Source organism: Microplitis demolitor, chromosome 7 (assembly GCF_026212275.2).
Source record: "Microplitis demolitor isolate Queensland-Clemson2020A chromosome 7, iyMicDemo2.1a, whole genome shotgun sequence".
Classification (NCBI taxonomy): domain Eukaryota; kingdom Metazoa; phylum Arthropoda; class Insecta; order Hymenoptera; family Braconidae; genus Microplitis; species Microplitis demolitor.
In genome coordinates, this window is record NC_068551.1 from 4,409,253 (window position 1) to 4,428,875 (window position 19,623).

The 19,623-nt window shown below is 26.4% G+C and overlaps 3 protein-coding genes across 5 annotated transcripts; 2 read left to right on the forward strand and 1 right to left on the reverse strand.

Moving 5' to 3' along the window:
- The first annotated feature begins 302 nt into the window (after positions 1-302).
- LOC103580469 (FK506-binding protein 15) lies at positions 303-3,911 on the forward strand. Its single transcript, XM_008562212.2, has 6 exons — positions 303-495; positions 872-1,042; positions 1,127-2,084; positions 2,461-3,243; positions 3,442-3,627; positions 3,703-3,911. The coding sequence occupies exons 1-6, from the start codon at positions 416-418 to the stop codon at positions 3,769-3,771; spliced, it is 2,247 nt and encodes a 748-aa protein (XP_008560434.1). The 5' UTR covers positions 303-415; the 3' UTR covers positions 3,772-3,911.
- Positions 3,912-5,429: 1,518 nt separating this feature from the next.
- On the forward strand, positions 5,430-10,192 carry LOC103580470 (uncharacterized). Of its 3 annotated transcripts, none has more exons than XM_008562213.3 (5): positions 5,430-5,671; positions 7,028-7,356; positions 7,716-7,824; positions 7,942-8,292; positions 8,548-10,192. In XM_008562213.3, the coding sequence occupies exons 2-5, from the start codon at positions 7,073-7,075 to the stop codon at positions 9,478-9,480; spliced, it is 1,677 nt and encodes a 558-aa protein (XP_008560435.1). In that variant the 5' UTR covers positions 5,430-5,671; positions 7,028-7,072; the 3' UTR covers positions 9,481-10,192. The 3 variants fall into 3 exon arrangements, with proteins under 3 accessions (XP_008560435.1, XP_008560436.1, XP_053596601.1); XM_008562214.3 differs by having other exon boundaries at positions 7,089-7,356; XM_053740626.1 differs by lacking the exon at positions 5,430-5,671 and adding an exon at positions 6,549-6,581.
- A 30-nt stretch (positions 10,193-10,222) lies between these two features.
- LOC103580471 (transcription and mRNA export factor ENY2) lies at positions 10,223-12,053 on the reverse strand. Its single transcript, XM_008562215.2, has 2 exons — positions 11,726-12,053; positions 10,223-10,694 (listed from the first exon to the last, which is right to left on the reverse strand). Exons 1-2 carry the CDS (start codon positions 11,773-11,775, stop codon positions 10,466-10,468), a joined length of 279 nt encoding a protein of 92 aa, XP_008560437.1. The 5' UTR covers positions 11,776-12,053; the 3' UTR covers positions 10,223-10,465.
- Between the last annotated feature and the right edge of the window lie 7,570 nt (positions 12,054-19,623).

Sequence of the window (19,623 nt, forward strand, 5' to 3'; positions counted from 1 at the left end):
AAATTATCTGACGTCTAATAATTTTTGGAATTTTTTAAAAACGATAAATTTAAAAAAAAAAAAAAACATTTTGAAAAATTGCACTTATAGTTTTTTTAATTTTCTACATATGCATATTTTTAGTTTTTTATTTTTATAAATCAAATTGTAGAAAAAAGAATCCAAAAATTTTTAATTACCTTCTAATTTCAAATTATAATTAAGTCTTCATATTATTAATAATAAATAATCTATTAAGAAAAATCTGTTGGTAAAATAAAATTTACCATTCGGTATTTTGACAAATGGGCGTAAATATTTATATACAAACCCTAACCTAAAATGTTAAACGTCATTTAAATTTTCTACTGCCTTATTCCAATTATTTATTTATAGTTTAAATAACTAATTAATTAACAATAAATATTATGTAACAATGAGTCGTGGAAATCAATTACCAAATTTAGATAAAATATTTAAAGATGATGATGAACAAGATTTCAATCCAATTGGAGGGTAATAATTACCTACTGTATTTTTAAATTCATTCTTTTGTTTCATCTATAAATTTTCATCTTATTCTTTATTAATTTAAAATTTGTTTTTTAAAACTGACAAAATAAAAGAGTCGATTGTTGACAGGCTATCAATTATTGAGACTTCAAATGTCAATTATTTTAAATTATAAAAATTTAAAATGAGCAAATTCCTTAGAAAAAGACACCGACTTCAGAATTATTTGATTTTTTCTGTTTTTCATTTTATTAATTGTAAAAAAACTTTATTAAATACGATAAATAAATAATATACTTCCTACGCTGTCAGTAATTGGGTCTTTAGCTTCACTTACTATGTTATTAATATTTAAATTTGTATTTTAAATATTTATCAGATCAAACTTAGCATCTATTTTTGGTACTTCAAGTAATCCAGACAGTCTACCTAAAACTCCGTCAAAAAAATCAAAAAGTGATAAAACTAAAGTTCAAACATCACCGCCGTCATCAACGACATCATCTAAGACTGATGTAATTTTAGCTAAAGTTATTCATGCATATAAATTGTAAGTATTATTCATGATTTTATTAGGAGTGTGCTAATAGTTCGAACACCTTTAAATTTTATTTATAATATTTAATATTTTCAGACAAAATGGTCAATATTCACCACTAGGTAAATTAGGTATAGCGTTAACAGGAAACACGACAACAAAAACATATTTATTGATACTTTATCGCAATAAAAATGAGCATATATCAGTCGTAACATTGACGTTAGAATTCAAATTATTAATTCAAGAAAATAATTATGTAAGTTATTATGACGGTAATAATGACAACTGGTCAATATTATTTGACAGCAATGACTCTTGTACTGAATTTGCACGAGAGATTGCTGTGTCTAAATATTTATTACGCCAAGGAAAAACAGATGAGACAATATACTACCAAGATTTGACAGTCTGTAATAATGATAAAGAAGTTGCGAACGAAGGAGACAATATTAGTATTAAATATTCTATAATTAATAATATAATTCAGCCATTAAAAATCCAGTCGATACCCGTACAAACTATGACAGTACAGATCTCATCTGATGACAACTGGGAACGTTCGTTGTTGGGTATCAGCCATGGATGTAAAAGAATTTTAATTTTGTCGCCAAGTAAACAAATTAGTCTAGGCCCTGGTTTCCCGCGTGACAAAGACGTCGCTTTAGATATTGAAGTCCTTGATATCACTAAAGAAATAAAAAATATACCGTCCCCTAAACCGCCTACTGGTAAAGCTTCTCTCATTTCACGAATGGCTAAAATGGGTCAGTCGATTTTACCGAAGGTTCCGACTTCAACGACCACTGACTCTGAGGATACTGAAGAAGACATGCCGGTTAAATTGCCGAGACGTTTGAAGACGTCTGATAATGGACTTAAAAATATTTCATCTAGTGTTAAAACTACTAGTGAAAATAGTCAAGAAAATATACCAGATGTTACTGTTAGAAGTAATTTTGTTAGAAGTAATAATCCTATGGCGGTACCTACTGCTCATGGAAGTTTAGTTCCTGCTGCATTTACACCTGGTGCTTGGGCAACACCTATTCCTGTGAGTTTTATTATTAGTATTCATTTTTAAATATATTTACATTAGAATCTTACCAAAGTCTATCATAATAATTATAATATTTATATAATAAATACTAACAATCTGTAGTCTCTACATGACTTATTTTTGGTTTCTTATCATTCTTGCACGTCACAGTCTTGGCCTGAATTCACCCGCAGGATTTCCTCAATTCTCTTGCAAACCATGCACAACTATATCTATCTCTCCTTTTAATTTTGCTATCAATTCTTGTTCCACTTTTTCATTCTCTAGCCCTCTCCATTCCTCTAGCAGCTCTTTTTCCTTCTCAACCTTCTTGAATATTCCTTCACATTTCAATTATCTATAAATTTATAATTTATTTATATTTTTAAAGCAACAATTTATGTCAACGGTAGATGGACAATTATACTCATTTCCATCCTCAGTATCACAATCTCCAGTAACAGGGTCATTAGATCCAAATATAAATATATTTTTATCAGAAACACGAACGCACAATGCTGAGATTCGTATGGGAATGTCTAAAATATCAGATAACATACAAAAATTATTAGATAAATTTCATATTCTTGAATTACAAAATGCCACTGCATCTCCTAGTAATGAAAAAGCCCTTGAATCATCATTAAAAATGTTACTTGCGTTAAATTTAAATAAAAATGATACCAAAACCAGTGAAATTGAAAAAAATTCATCAGACATAGAACTTGAAGATGCAAAAAAGAAAATTCAATCACTCGAAGACGAGCTGAAGACGATTAAAAATTATTCAGTCGAAAATGTTAATAAATTAGAACGGTTAGAAGAAGACAATAAAGTTTTTTCATCGGAAGAAATGGAGTTGAAAAAAAGGATAAAAGAATTGGAATTAAAATTAATGGAAGTGCGCAGTGAACATCAGAAAGCATTAGAAGACATTAAAAGTACTAATGAACAAGTAATCAAGTATCAGAAAGATAATATTAAATTAGAGCAGAAGGTTACGATGCTGGAGACTGAGCAGAAGAATTTAGGAAATAAAAATTTAGTGAGCGATGATAAAAATGCGGAAATAAAACAGCTAATGAACAAAATGTATCAGACATTGATGACTAAATTTACCGATGAGTCTTACACGAGTGATTATATAAAAACTACAATAGCAAGTACAATTAAAGTGAGATTATTTATAATTAATTATTTTTAAAAAACTTAATTAGTTAATTATTTTTTTGTCCTTATAAAAATTTACTTGCGAGACAAATCTTTTATAAAAAAATTGATATCAATAAAAAATAAAAAAATTCTGTTTGGGCTTTAATAAAATAATTTTAAAAATCACATTGATTTTAAATAAATATTAAAAATTTTCCAGGCAATAACTTTACAAGTTTTAAAAGAAAAAAGTAACATTGAGTCTCGTTCAAATAATAGAGAAATAAAAGATTGTGTTGAACCTGATACTTTTAAAACAACGAAAGAATCTGTTTCGTCGGCATCAACTGACGATGGTTTTATTCTTCCAGTAATTGATAAAATATCTGATTCGAAAGATATCGATGTATGTATTTGCATATTTATTTACATTATATGATAACTAAAGTATTTAATTAATTTTGTATATATATTTTTATAGACAGCATCAGTTTTATCCGAACCACCGCCAATTCCTCCAATGGATTTAGATGATGATTGGTTACCTTAGTACCTAAATCCGAAAAATTATTTTATATAATTTGTACATTTTTTAAAAACAATTATTGATATATAATTAATATTATAACAATCTATAATAATATAATATTTTAATAGAATTATTTAAATGAAAATAAATGAAAAATTTTTACAATACAGTGCAAGTTTCTATTCATTTAATTTTTAACAAAAATTTATTTATAATATTTCAGCTTTTTAATTTTCAATTACAGTTTTAAACTCAAAGTCTCTAGAATATTAATTTTCAATCAAAGTTTTAAATTTTAAGTCTTTGGGTATTGAATTATCAAACACAGTCTTAAATTTATAATAGTCAGTTTTGAATTTTGATAGTCAATTGTATGAAAAATTTAATGACAAAAAGGCTTGGATAAAAAATTCCAATCCACTTCTTTTAATTTTACAAAAGAAAATTCTAACCGTGCATAAATCGTAATAAAAAAATCCTATCAGAAAAATCCATATGGGAATTCAACGTACCTATGACGTTTTCGGATGGATTCCCATATAGTTTTCTATAAGAATCTTACTTTGTTAATTTATTCGTATACCTATGTTTAGAAAATCTCATAGAATTTAATAGTTTCGAATGAATTCCCATAGAGATTTTATAAGAATGAATGAGTTCTATGGGAAGTGCTGTAGGTAAGTAAAGCTCCTTATACATACAGCTATAAGAATATATTTGTCGGATTTAGTATAGATATCTATCGGATTTTTTAAGCAGGGACGCGTATCAATCAGTGATATACATAGAAGTCCACTTCAGATACCTCGGATTCTTGGATTCTATAGAAACCTAGATTCCTATATGAATTCTCCACTAAAATATCCATATATATTCGAGTTCCTACATGGAAATCCAGGTATCCACAATTTCCTATGTGGGTTTCCCATAGGAATCCAGATATCCATGGTTTCCTACATGAATTCTTATATAAATCCATACACCTATATTAATTCCTATGGATTCTCACATAAATCCATACTTTCCGATATGAATTCCTATGGGTTCTCATGCAATCCATCATAGATTTTTTTAATAGGATTGATAGGCTGTTATTTTATAGAGATAGATTCAGATTGTCTTTTGAAAATTAAATTAATTTTAATAAGTTGTCTACAGCGAAATTGACATCAAAATCTCCACTTAAAATCATAGGTATTTTGTTTAAATATAGCGGAACTTTGTGATGCATCTACATCATATATATGATAATAATAATCAATGAAGGAACTCGATTAATGCGTCACTCAAATTTTTCTCTAGCATGCCTAAAAAAGTTTCACTTGAAAAAAAAAATAAAATTTAATCAACTGCTTTTTAATCATCTTTTATACTCGAAATAAAGATTTCAATCTAACTAATTCGAATAACTATTTATATGACAGTTTACCCCAATTTCAGTAAAAATTTATAACAAAATATTATTCTAGTGGAAAAATTTATTTTTCTGTAACAAAAACAATCCAATATATTTTAAAAACTTATAATCTTTAAAAAATTATTATTTATTCCCGTGAAAAAAAAAAAAAAAAACAATTTTTTAAAATTGTAATTATTTAATATTTAAATTAAAAACAAATATATATAACATAATTACTACCTAATAATAATAATAATATCAAATCTATGACGAAAAAAATTGAAAAATAAATTTATTAAATTTACAACCAGCGCCCTCGATCAGATGAACCCAAAAATAATCAAGTTCACTATCATTAAATTAAAAATAGTTATAACCTTAACAAATAAATAAAACTTTCACTCAACAATACATGTTACTTATTAACAACAACAATACTAAATTTTAAAATAAAAAAACAACTAAAAAAAAAGTTTCAGTAGAAAATAGTTGACATTTAACATCATCCAGTTAAAATGTCCGGTACGTATGACTAAATTATGTTTATTATCATGAAAAATTAAAATTCATTTATTACTTATTCATTGCAACGATATAATTTCAATGAGTTTGTAAATACGTTTAAATTTTAAAAAATTGTTAATGTAATGACAACGGAGATTGTTTAATAGTCCGTCTCACCAGTTTAAAATGATGGACAGTATTTGTCTGAGATCACGGTTGATTATCTTGGCTTCTGTCACGCCATTAAACTTTTTCAATATTTAACCCTCATTTTTATTATTTTACATTTAATTATTTATTGCAAGACAATAGAGTTAGCGGATGTCTGACATTTTTTTTTAATTTTAAATAATAAAATAAAATAAATGCATGTATAGACAATTCAAAAATTAGTACATGCAATTTTTCAAATTTATTTTTTTTAATTATTTGAACTTTTTATACATAATTAAAAAATTGTATTGTCTACTATATTTACACTCATATTTATTGTTTATATATTTATTTTCATACCAATATGTTTATTTACATAAATTTAACAATAGTATCGATGATTAAAAAATTTTTCAATAATTTAAATTAATTTTTTTTTTTTTCATTTGATTTCTAATTAATTATTTAAAAGTTCTTTTATTTAATTATAATAATAATAATAATAATTATTATTATTATTATTATTCTTGTTATGATGATGATGATGATTTTAAATTTTACAGGTTAATTATTAATTTATTTAGTCAATAATAATAACAATTATATACTTATTATTATATATAAAAATATGCACATATAGAAAATTTTAAAAACTACCGGTGCAATTTTTTCAAATCTTTTTTTTTGCAATTTTATATTTTAAAAAAAAAAAATCAAAAAATTATTAGACGTCGGTTAACTTCAATATAAAATTATTTAACGTTTGCTGACTTCGGTATCATAATTTATTAATACTTCAAGTTATTTTTCATTTAATTATTTGTTTAAAATTTCTTTTATTTAATTATAATAAATTAACGGAAAATAAGGATACTTATGTATCTGCAATTACTTTTTATTTATTGCCAACGTTTCGTCACTATTTGTGATTTCTTCAGGGATCTACAATAATAAGACACATAAATTATCTAAATGTATATTTTACAAGAGTCATAACTTAATTGATTCATATATGTTATATAGTTACCAATTATAAAAATTTACACATTTGTCAAAAAGTTGTTATTGTTATTATTAATTACTACTAGTGAATACATACATAAGTGTCCTTATTCCCCGTTAATTAATTATATTTATACTCAGTACGGATGTAATTAATAATAATAATAATTATTATTATTGTTGTTGTTATCTTGATGATGATGGTTTTTAATTTTACAGGATGATTATTAATTTAATTAGTTGATAATAATAGTAATTATTATTATGGACACAAATACAGGAGGAGGTGGAGGTGCTGATGACGATGATGTATCATTTCATTTGGGAGAATTGTTTAATAGCTATGAAGAGTTGGAATATAAATTAGAAAAATTTTCTAAACGTAGTTTGGTACATTACTGGAGAAGAGACAGCAGAACTGTCAGCGGTGCCCACATGAAAACCGCAAGGCCTATTAGCGAGAAACTTAAATATTATTCTGTTAAATACGCGTGTATTTATGGGGGACAAAAATTTTTACCACGTGGTGCTGGCAGACGGCAATCACAGTATGTTATAAATTAATATTTTAGATTAGGATTTTCTACCTGAAGATCGTAACGTTTTTGGTGCAACGAAAATTAAAAAAATTTATGTATGTAGCTGCTTAAGTAGTTGAGAAGGCCTGAAATTTTCGGCTGACATACTTGCATCTATATGCAAAACATTTCAGAAGTCGTTATCCAGTAAATTTTTTACTTTTCACTTTTTTTTGTTGCGCAAAAAACCCTAAGATCTTCAGGTACATTTAGGATTTTAAATCTTCATTCATTTTGTTGTGAAAACTTTTAATTTGGATAAAAATTTTGATATTATTAATTAACTATGAGGTATTACAATAATAATTTATATTTTTTTTAAATATCAGATCAATCAGAACAAACTGTCCTGCTCATATCATGTTAAGAGCATCAAAGGATGGAACAAAATTAGAAGTTACTAGTGTAAATAATGAACATAATCACGAAATATCTGAGGTATTTATTTTTAATATACCGAATCATTTATTATTATTATTATTATTATTATTATTATTATTATTATTATTATTATTAAGTAAATAAAATATATAAATTTATTTGTTTATGTAATAGGAATTATTCAAAAAATTACCACAAGAGAGAAAACTATGCGGTGAAATGAAACAAGAAGTACAGGAGCTCATGCAGTTACATATTGATCGTAAACGATTGAAAGAGTATGTACGTTTACGGACGAACAAAATATTACGATCTAAGGATTTGTTCAATATCGCCGCGGCGAATAAACAAAAGAAAGAAATAACTCCTGAGCGAGCTTATGAGCTGTTTGAACGGATTCGAGACTTGGAGGATTTGCAACGTCGTAATTCTGGTGGTAAAGTATTTTCGGAATCTGAGGATGAAATGTCACAGACTGTTAAACGAATTAAAAAGGAACCGCCTCGATCACCCTGGGGACAAGATGTAAGTTATTATTTTATTGTTCATTAATTTGGTATTTTAATTATCTATCTTTTATACAGTCGACTACCCATAAGCCTGGATTTAGAGAAAACTTTTCTTGGAATTTCAGTCTTCCCAGTTCTGGGTTAGTAGCCGCTGATAAAGGGATTGAAGCTTTTAGAAACAGGCTTATAACGAATAGTTGACTGTATATGTTATCAAAATAATGATATTGTTAAAATAAGTAAAAATTGCTTTGTTTATTTTAAAATAAAGGAATTATCATCAGAGCTAGCAGAAGTAAGTGAAGGTAACGATGGGGATGATTCGTACACTCAATTATCACAAGAAGAAGTTGTCGATGACATGGACACATCAGAAGGTCAATTACTGAGCACAAACAATGAGGGTGATTTGATATCAGCCAATGGAGAGATTGTCGGTGAACTAGTTATGGAAGATGGAGATCCATCAGTTATCGTTGAGTCGATAGTAAATTCCGACGGGTCGGTATTTGTAGACGAACGTGATTTTAATAGTTACTGCGATGATCATCATTTAACACATCAAGTAGACGATGATCATCCCGACAATCAAGTCTTGTCAATAGATCCTATTTCAACTGGGGTTGAAATAGACAACATTTCAAAAACGACATCTACCTCACCTGTACCTGCGCAAGCAATGGAATCATTATCAGCAGATATTGATGGACATTCACCGGGTATTAGTAAAAATAATAGTAATAATAGTTCTCATCATCACAATCATCATCATCATGACACCAATAGAATTTGGATTATGAAAGAATCACCCTCTCATGTTGATGCTGATAATTGTATTGATGACAGTGATATTAATCGACCGTCTGGCGGAGAAATTGCTGGAGTATCTCGAACTACTATAAACACAGAAGACAATACGGATGTAAATGATGTTGTTTTTGCAGAAGAAGCCAGTCATCAATTATTACTTGAGCAGCTTGCAGTGCTGAGAGCTGAAAAGGGTAAATTACATCACGAAACAGAAATGTTGAAGCTGAAAAAAAATAAACTTAAATTACAAATCGATTGTTATACTAATGAGTTAAGTAAGCAAGAGATGGAAAAAGAAAAATTGAGGCTGGAAATAAAATTACTTAAGTCGAAAGTTGTTGAGGACGCTAATGAATCACTTAATGATGTTTCTCATTACATATTTGTACCTTAATCCGGTTTTGTTTTATTTAAATATCTCATTATTTAAATATGTAAATAATTATTGGTTTAATCTACTGTTAGGTTTATTATTATTTTTATTGTTTACTATTAATTATTATTATTATTATTATTAATATTATGTGTATTAAGTATAAGCTTATTTATAGTATTGTAAAGAAAAATAAAGAAAATGATTTTTTAAATGTCTGATGACTACATGTGAGACTTATGCATTTTTGATCAGTTGATTATTAATAAACGATTATATATTTTTATTGTGGAATGCGACTATGAAATATTTTAAAAAGTTTTAATAAAAGAATGAAAATATATAATTTTATTTAATCGTATTTTCTAATCGCGAGTAGGTCGCGGTTATAAAAGTTAAGCGCGGGTAATACGATAAATAACTTGCCACCAAATGGTTGTATTCTTTGATAAAAAATAAAAGTTTTTAGATTATCTAAACATGTAATTACACTTATATTTTTTTGCCTGATTAAAAAATTAAATCCAGTTTATCATTTTTCAGTATCATTCACAAATCCATACTTTTCTATATGAATCCCTACGGGTTTCCATGAAATCCCACATGGATTTTTTAGATAGGGGCCTTAAAAGTGCTATATTGTAACTGTCACTAAGCCAAGTGTGCTGCTTGGGTTATTTCTTTACTTCATAATAAAGTTATGATAAAAATTATAGTTTAATAGTAACAATTTATCATTACATTTATTAAAGTAAAAAAAAAACAATATAATTATTTACAGTCACTTATAGATCGGCAGAGTATTAATTGTAAGTGTATTTAATAAAAAAAAATTAATTATTTAATTATTGTTGAGACATAACTGAAGTAATTGCATTGATATCATAATTAATAAATGTACATGAATGTAATATTATTTTGATGAAGTAATTATAGTTATAAAATAAATTACTTATCACAAAATATTTAATAAGAATTAATATTAATTAACTGATTATTATAATTATTAAATTTTTAATTTCTCTTCTTGTGCCAACAGTTGACTTTTTATTTTTTGCAACAGTTCTTTTTTTACAGAATCAGGTACAAGACTGCGTGCTCTGCTCGTTACTGTTGTCAGCATGTTGTCATACGTGATGTCATGCCCTTTTTCTTTTATCAATTCTTTGCAAATTATTTTAACTTGATCCCGCCATCCGCATTCAACAAGACGACGTCTTAAGAGTTCTTTCAACCTGTACAAAAAATAAAAATAGTCATATGATTATTTATTTATATGAATGAGAATTTAAATATAGGCGGCCGTTCAGTCTAATAGTCATTGAAATATTAAACTTGGAAATTCTATTTTAATTTTTCACTTATTGACTTTAGTAAATTTGAATTTATATGAATTACATATAAATTTTATGAGTGTAAATCTAATGACAATAAAGTAAGCAGACATTTAATAATATTTGGATTTTTTTTAACAAAAAATAAATATTGAAAAAAAATATTTTTAAAAGCTGCACTTACAGTCTATTAGATTTTCTACTCGTGCATTTTTTTTTTTTTATTTTATTATTTATCAGTTAAAAAAATTTATTTAAATTTCAAATGTCTGCTAACTTTACTGTCATCTAAATGTAACGAGTGTGAATGTAGTAGACATTAGACAAATTTAAAATTATAAATAAATAGAGTAAATAATTACAAAAATAATATTTAGAAAAAATGCATTTGTTAATTTCAAAATTTTTTAAATGCGCATTTTTTAAAAATTTCATTTTATTAATTATTTACTCTACATATTAATTTTAAATTTGTCTAATGTCTGTTACATTTATGAGTGTGAATGTAGCAGACATCAAATTTAAAATTATAAATAAATAGTATAAATAATTAAACTAATAAAATTTTAAAAAATGCATGCACTTATTTTTGAGTTCTCCAAATGTACATTTTTTTATTTTTATTTTATAAACATTTTAATTTATTATTCAAAAGTTTTTAAAATTGACAGATATTTGCTAACTTTATTGTGTGAATTTTTTAAACAAAACAAAAATATTTTATTTATTTTTGAATTTTATTCAATCAAATGAACCCAAGTAGCATAGACAACTTTTAGATGTCATAAAGATGCTTTTTAAAAGAATGAGAAAAATTTTTTTTTTTCAAAGCTAAGTTTTTTTTTATAAAAAGCTAGGAAACTTAAATATTATATTGATAACCTTAAAATAAATAGTGTCAATAATTTGAATAATTAAATTTAAATAATTACCCGTCACGATCTCCAACCATTACTAATCGCTGATGAGGTGCAGTCTTCATTATTTCAATTATTTTAAAAATTTATTTAAATAATTTTTTCTCAAATTCACAATAACTTTTCTTTCTTATTATTTTTATATATATTTTTAAATTAGAAGTGATTTTAAGTTCAGCATCAACACGACAGATGATAAAAATTACTTGAGTTTATTAAATAAATAAACTGTAAAGGTAAAAATTATAATTGTTTGTTATTATTTGAATTTTTAAAAATTAAAAAATTATATGAGCGGAGTTAGAAAACACTCTGTTATATTTTTTTATTTATGTTTACACGTTGCTGGCTTGAAATCTTGTACAGATATCTCTCTTTTCGGCATAGGTTGATAAGATAGACAATTTAAAATATTTTGACAGCAGGATAATTTTTTGAATATACAAAATCATAATGGAGTTTTTACAATTTATTTAAATAATAAATATTGTTCATAATTATGATGTCTCACGAATTTTCGGTTATGGAAAATCGAAAAATTGACACTATGAATTTTTGGTTTTGATAATGTTATATTCATAATAATATTGTTAACTAATGTGAAATTTTTAAATACTGGGCTCGATTGTAATATTTTGCGGATGTGTGTAAGCTCCCTTAAGTTGGCGGGAGGAATTCAATGTTTGGCAAATTTTTTTTAGCAATTCGCTTATTCGTTGATTGTTCGTCAATGTTCACTATGAATAATTATTTGTTCATTTATTATATTTTTTAAAATAAATTTTTAAAAATTTATTTGAAGTTAGCGGTGACTATACTCATTGTCTATTCTTTTTATTTTTTTTCCATTCATCTTTATTTCTTTGTTGATGCCCCACCAAAAATAAAGTTTGTTCGTTTGTTTTTATATTAAGAATTATATTAAGAATTAATTAATTTCTATACTTTGATAACATACTTGTGTTTGAATGTCATGCAAGTTCATGGATGCAATCAAAATGATTAGCAAATAGTTGACGTGTTTTTTTATAACACGGAAAGTGATATTCTTTCTAATCATGAAAATTAGCAGTCTACAGACCCTGGAAAAAAAATTCAATACAGCTAGTAATACTACTGATAGTATAATACACTTAAGCAAATACGTTGTTCTCTACTTACTCAATAAAATGAATAGTGTTATTGATTAGGCCTGGGAATTTACACAAAGTGCAATATGATAAATAAAAATAATTATCCTCGAAGTGAGTGTTATACGGATTATGTTTTTCCGTTCAGTTGCAATAGTTACGCTAAAGACAACTGTCACAATTAGCATAAAAATTTAATAAAGAATAAAAAGAATTTTTTTGATGCAGTTCCTTAAAATTAATTATAATATTCAATTTTTACATTTTTAAATTAATTTAATATACATTGTGGTGGAAAATGCCATAAAATTTATATTTTATAATACATAAAGTCCTATAAAAAGTAATGACAATGGGATGGATTAAAAAGTTCATTTGCTGGCTAGTAATAATTATAAATACCTGCAACAAGATAGATTTTTCAAATGCATCGCGTAATGAAGATTTTCACTCGGCTTACAATGAAGTGGTAAATAAATTGTGATATTTTTGTTATTAATCATCGTTTATTGTAATTAATTTATTAATTTAATTAATATATTTATAGCTAGATGTATTGAAGTTGTGTGTTCCGGATCGGCTAAATCCTCTAATTGTAAGTGACGGTTTAATTGATTTAATTTACCCATCGTCATGGGAAGGCGATGATTATTCAACTACTATCATGTTTATTGATGATGATTTCAAGACAAATAATATTCAACTGTACAATCCGGCATATCCTACATATCTCTTATCTGCTGATTTAATTGTGAAATCTCGATCGTTGCTGAGCAATCTGCAATCTTCTTCTTGGTGGAACATCATTTCTCACTTTTTTGTGGTTGAAAATCGAGATAATTCATGTAAAGATTCTTCAAAAGTTCTTCAATCACTTTGGAAAGCTGATCTACTCTCTTCATTCTATATATGCAACGATTCAAACAACAAAACAATGGTCTTTACCTTTAATCCCTTTACGAGACGGGCTCCGAATTCTTGGGAAGAAGTTGACACGATCGACAAACCAAACGACAGATGGACTCTCTATAAGCAGCTACTCATAAACGGTAATTTCACAAAATTAAAGTAAATCGCATTGAGATTAATTGATTTTTATTTTATTTTACAGACACAAGCATATGTCAGAACCTGACATTTGACAAAACTAAATTTTTGGATGGTTATGAAGTCAAAGCAGTAGGATATCCTGAATTGAATACAAATTTCTCAAACTTTGGAGTTCCGGATGATGAAAGCTTGCATGAACATTTACCGCACACTCACTATATGTTTTTTAAGAGTATATTTCCTGCTTTAAATGTAACTCCCATATTCAGCTACGACGAAAACGGTAGATTTGTTAATAATATTCCTACAGGATTCTTAAAATCTTTGATAAACGGCACACAGGATATCAGTTTAAATGCTCGTCCCGTCGGAGGTAATACTTCTTTAGTTGTTGATACAATTAAAATATACAAAGAAAACAAATTTATGATACTGACCCAAAAGAGAGATATCACGCGGGTATTTGAACAAGTTTCCGGCTATTTCGACCTCGAGACCACATTGTTTATCATATTTGTATTGCTTACAACATTCGTAGCAATTATAAGAATCAATAACCGGCAGTACGGCTTAGGATTTTTAGATTTACTTTGTTTGATTTTGAGCAGAGGTATCTTAGTACCATTAAAAAAATTGTATATACGCGTTATTTTTATCATGACAACAATTTTAATTTTTATTGTAACTCCGTGTTTGCAAGGATATTTTCTAAGTTTCATAACAAAACCAGAAATTAAAAATGTTGAGGATTTAAAAGACGTACACGATCTAAAATATAATCTATATCTTCATCCTACTATGGAAAAATTTATTCGCGAACAAGGGTTGTGGGGAGACTTAGATGAGAAATATCTACATGTAACTTCACATAATAGACGTGAATGTTTTCCTCGAATTTTTAATGATAACACGACGGCATGTTTGGCTTTATATTATTTTCAATTAAGTCAGGCGTTGAAACATAACACTCTGCATCTATCGAAGGAATTTGTTTCAAAAAGGCATGAATCTTTTTTGGTGCGCAGGAACTGGGTGTTAAAGAACAAAGTTGATCAGATCGCATCACGGTTGCAAGAACCGGGTTTATTTGATTATTGGGAAAAACGGTCGTTCCGTTATCCTTTCAAAAAATTAAAAGCCATGGAAGCGAAAAAATCATCCTTGGACTATCGTCAATTAGATTTTATAGATTTTGAATTTGGTCTATTTGTTTTATCAATAGGTTTGATTTTCTGTACGATTGTTTTTGGTATCGAAAACTTCATTAAGAGGGTAATACAAAAACGAAGACGTGCAATGAGACGTGAATCGCGATTTGTTAAATTACGACAGAGGCTTCGGTACCGTGATGGAAAAATTTTTATTATCAATGAATATTTGTAATTTACTGAAAAATATTCTCTTGCATATTAGTCTGCATTAATTTGGTTCGATCTCAAAATTAATTATTGTGAAATTTTATCGCACGTTTGATAATAATGTAGGGGAGGCCGGGGTACGACGGCCTCCTTCAGCCGTGAATGATTTTTTGTAAAAATAAAAAAAATCAAAATTCTGTCAGATCTTGACATTTCGAGTTTCTAGTATGCTATTTTGATTAATTTCAAAATGATGTCCAAATGTATATACTTGTGTATGTACGTACGTATGTAAGTAGATATTATGTAACATTATCGTGCTTTGGTCTCTCCTACTGATGTTTAAGATAAAAAAATAATTTAATTAGTTACCATAGTGTTTACTAGGAATTACTCAGAGTTAGCGAATATTCCCCTATTTCACTTATTCATGTTTAGAGAGTAAATTGCCGCTCTCAGTGCAAATGATATCGTTGTGAGTTTGGTTTTAAATTTATAATAATATTGTTAATTAATAAAAATTAATAATACTCTATTAATATAGCCGTAAAAAAAAAACTGTTGGAAGAAGATATAAAACTTGTTGGCTATTCTAAACTTCAAAATGTGACGCAACGATTAACCTTTTTTGAACGTTCTTTAACTTTTTGGAAATTTAAAAGAAACATCAATGAGTGATTTGATTTTATTAAAATATACTCAAAGAAAAGTTAAAAAATAGTTCAAAATCAGCTTTTTTCTGGTGGTATTTTGCACCGAAAAAAAAGATAAAATTTATCATTTTCAATCGAGATTCGAAAAGAGTTTAAAAAAGTCTACAGTCGTTCATTTTCTAGTATTAAGTTAATTGTTTTCTTCTTCTTTCTTTTCAGAAGTTAAAAATCGTTTAAAAAAAATCCTCGTTGTGTCATGTTTTGAAGTTTTTAACTTTTTTACACGGATCTTTATTTAAAAAAATTTATAAATAATTAAAAGTCATTAGAGATTCTGACAATATTTATTTAATATTATAAGATACAATTTTTGACAATCAGTTATACAGACGATTATATTTTATTTTTCCATGTGAATATTTTACAGTGACAGCATTTCCATTATTTACAATCATTATTGTTTTTCTTCATTAATTATATAATTATAATAACTTATTTTATATTTTATATATATATATTTTTTTAATTACTAATTTTTATTTTTGTGCTGGATTTGATTTACAAAAGATCTGCAGTCCACAAAATTCTCAACTGTATTAATAAATTCCATTTACTCCAACTTATCAAATAATAATAATATTAATAATTATAATTATTTTTTTTTATGTCTATATATTTTATTTACTATCAATTAATTATGATGGATACATTAATCACATGACGTCAATGTCACATTATTACAATTTACGTTATTTATTTTTTTCTGTCTTATCAATTAGTAATTTTTTAGTAGAACATATTTATATGTTATAAATATTTATATTCAGTCTAATAGTATCAGACATTTATTTACATGGACTATATTATAATTTAATAAATTAAATTATTGACTTTACTGTACAAATTTATTTATTTGATGCTACCATTTAATTGATAATGTAAATAATTACAATAGTAGTAGAGAGAGGGGCAAAATAGACTTCCTAAAATTTTTTATAAATTGTATATGGAGGCATCATATACATAGGTAATTCGGTCCACTTAAAATTGATTACAAAAAATTTTAAAATATGAATTATAATTAAAAAGACATTTCACATTAACAAGATCCAGTAGTTAATTTTTAGTAAAATTATTTATAAGTAATTTAAGTTTTTAAATTTTTTAAGTGGTTCATTTTGCCCCATTTTTGAATTTTTTTTTACGATCTAGTCATATTAATACCAAGTACTTTTACGGACTAAAAAAAATTTTAAGTAATGAAAAAAAAATTCACAATTTTTTTAAGGGGGCCCATTTTGCCTCTTTTTCCTCAACATGAATTAAAAAAAAAATTAATTCTATAGTTCTAATTATTTAAAATTACCAATTAAGTTCATACATTTGCTGTAAAAAATTTTCGGAGTAAATGCAGATTAAATCTGGAGTGAATGCGGAGCGGATGACTGCGTATTTTCTTAATCCCCATGGAGTAAAATTCACTTCGAGAAGTTTTATTTCAATATTAAAACCCCAAATCGGAGTAAATGCGAATTAAAATAAAATTCAGATCACTCCGAAATCACTCCGCCGGAAAAATAAACTCCGTATTGACTCCGTATGAAGAGTAATTTTTTTCTGAAACTCCGGATCTCCAAGTTAATTCGGATTTAAACAAAATCACTGCGAATTTATACCCAAGTCTTTACAGTGCATACTCTAAAGAATCGGGAGTGATTACGAATTTTATTTAAATTCAATTTTACTCCGTTACTCGGTTTTGAAGTTTTTGAAAAAATTGTGATCCAGATTTTATTTAAATCTGCATCCACTTCCATTCGGAGTTTTAATAATAAAAGAAACTCTCCTTCGGAGTAAATTTCACTCCGAAGGGGATTAAATACATAAACAGTCATCCGCTCCGCATTTACGCCACGTTCCTTCAGAAAATTTTTTCAGTGGTAGTTTTATCTTTATAAAAATCGAATACTTATTCATATTTAATAATAACTTTATTAATCCAATATTTTATAAATTTATTTTTAGTCAGTACGGATTAAGAAATATTTGTCACTTCTACTCATAAAAACACTTTGACAGTGAGTGTATTTTTATACGACCTCATAAAACTCACCGTGTATAATCACATTTATATGTAACATGTTTATTAATCATTTTTTTATTTTTTATCATGTACTTTTATTGATATTTTTTATTTGAATACGTACACAATCAGTCAATTTTAAATTATTTGCTTAACAATTTTAACAGTAATTATAATTACAATAAAAAGGAAGAGTAATTTTTTGTTGTTCAATTGCTGCATCATAGATGTATAAATAAAAGTTACTGATATTATTGTTAATGTATTATATATAATGTATTGGTTTAATAAAAAAAAAAAAAAAAAAAAAAAAAAAAAAAAAAAAATGTGTAGTTTGTGATTGGTTTGGCTGTGGAAAAAAAATCCCATGGTAGTTGAGTTACATCGGTTTATTTTTTTCTTTAGATCATTCGACTAAAGTTTCAACCGGTAATGTCCCAGTAGCACAATTCCATGATATTTCCCTGGAGAACTTGGCTAAGGAAGAGAAGTAAAAAAAAGAATAGGATAAAAAAGTGAAGAACGAAATAAAGATGAAAAAAAGAGGGTGAGATTGCGTGGAATGGAGAATAGATAGGAAGGAGATAAATAGAGTGAAAGGATTGCAGTAAGAGCTTATATATAAGAGAGATGGAGAAAATAAATCAACATCCTTGGAGAAATGATGATAGCTGTGGGAATTTTTTATGGAGCTTTAATGAAGTGCGCGATAGGTATAAATGTTACTCTCTTCTTTTTTATATATATGTATGTCCTACTTGGGGTTCTTAAATTTTTTTGAAATGACAAATTTTAATGAGAAGAATGAATTTTTTATTTAAGGTTTTTAAAATTGTTTCAATTTTAAAGCCAGGAATATCTTTATAAAAATTCATATTTTTTTTTAAAGAAGAAGATTTTTAGTGATTTCGTTATTATCAATTTTTTTTTTTTTTTTTTTTTTTTTGTGATAGAAAAATGTACATGACGTTATCTTATGTTATGATATGTTAAAAATAAAAATATGAAACAATGATTTTTTTTTATTTGATAGATCAAGAACTTTAATTTTTTTAAAAATAAAAAATAACTCGTATGAAAAAAAATCTTTTCAAAACGATTTTAAACGAGGAATTTCTAGATGTTAAATAGAAAGATTTTGTAATTAAAAAAGAAAATTAATAATTGACTTTATTGTAACATGAGCGTTCGAGGCATGTACTTTAGAATTTTCTAAACATTTTTTTTCATAATTCATTGTTTTAAAACAAATCCAAAAATTATTAGACATCGGCTAACTTCAATTTCATAAAAAATTTCGATGTGTATAACTTCAAGTAGAACTTATTTTGAACGTAATTTCGATAATAAAAAAAAAATTCCCTAAGATTATCTAAGCGTGAATTTTGAGTAAAAGAAGAACGTTTTCGAAAGATATTTGAAAACGCGTTTTACTACATTTTACCCTCGTTTTGAAAAAGTTCAAAAACTGATAATTTGGAAATTTTCATCAATATTTTTTAATTTTTTAGAACTATTGTTTTCTAACGGGAACTTTTTCAAATTATTATTGATTGCCATTAAAAATAAATTATGATGTCTGATGTAGAATATTGATCAATATAATAAAATATTAAAAAACAAATCTATATTAAAGTCC

Bases quoted from the DNA above. Each gene is read 5' to 3' on its own strand.
- LOC103580469 (XM_008562212.2), top strand. From the start codon at position 416: ATGAGTCGTGGAAATCAATTACCAAATTTAGATAAAATATTTAAAGAT. The intron at 496-871 runs GTAATAATTACC...AATATTTATCAG, and splicing joins GATTTCAATCCAATTGGAGG to ATCAAACTTAGCATCTATTT. The intron at 3,244-3,441 runs GTGAGATTATTT...AAAATTTTCCAG, and splicing joins CAATAGCAAGTACAATTAAA to GCAATAACTTTACAAGTTTT.
- LOC103580470 (XM_008562213.3), top strand. From the start codon at position 7,073: ATGGACACAAATACAGGAGGAGGTGGAGGTGCTGATGACGATGATGTA. The intron at 7,357-7,715 runs GTATGTTATAAA...TTTAAATATCAG, and splicing joins GCTGGCAGACGGCAATCACA to ATCAATCAGAACAAACTGTC. The intron at 7,825-7,941 runs GTATTTATTTTT...TTTATGTAATAG, and splicing joins ATAATCACGAAATATCTGAG to GAATTATTCAAAAAATTACC.
- LOC103580471 (XM_008562215.2), bottom strand. From the start codon at position 11,775: ATGAAGACTGCACCTCATCAGCGATTAGTAATGGTTGGAGATCGTGAC. The intron at 10,695-11,725 runs GTAATTATTTAA...TTTTTTGTACAG, and splicing joins ATGGTTGGAGATCGTGACGG to GTTGAAAGAACTCTTAAGAC.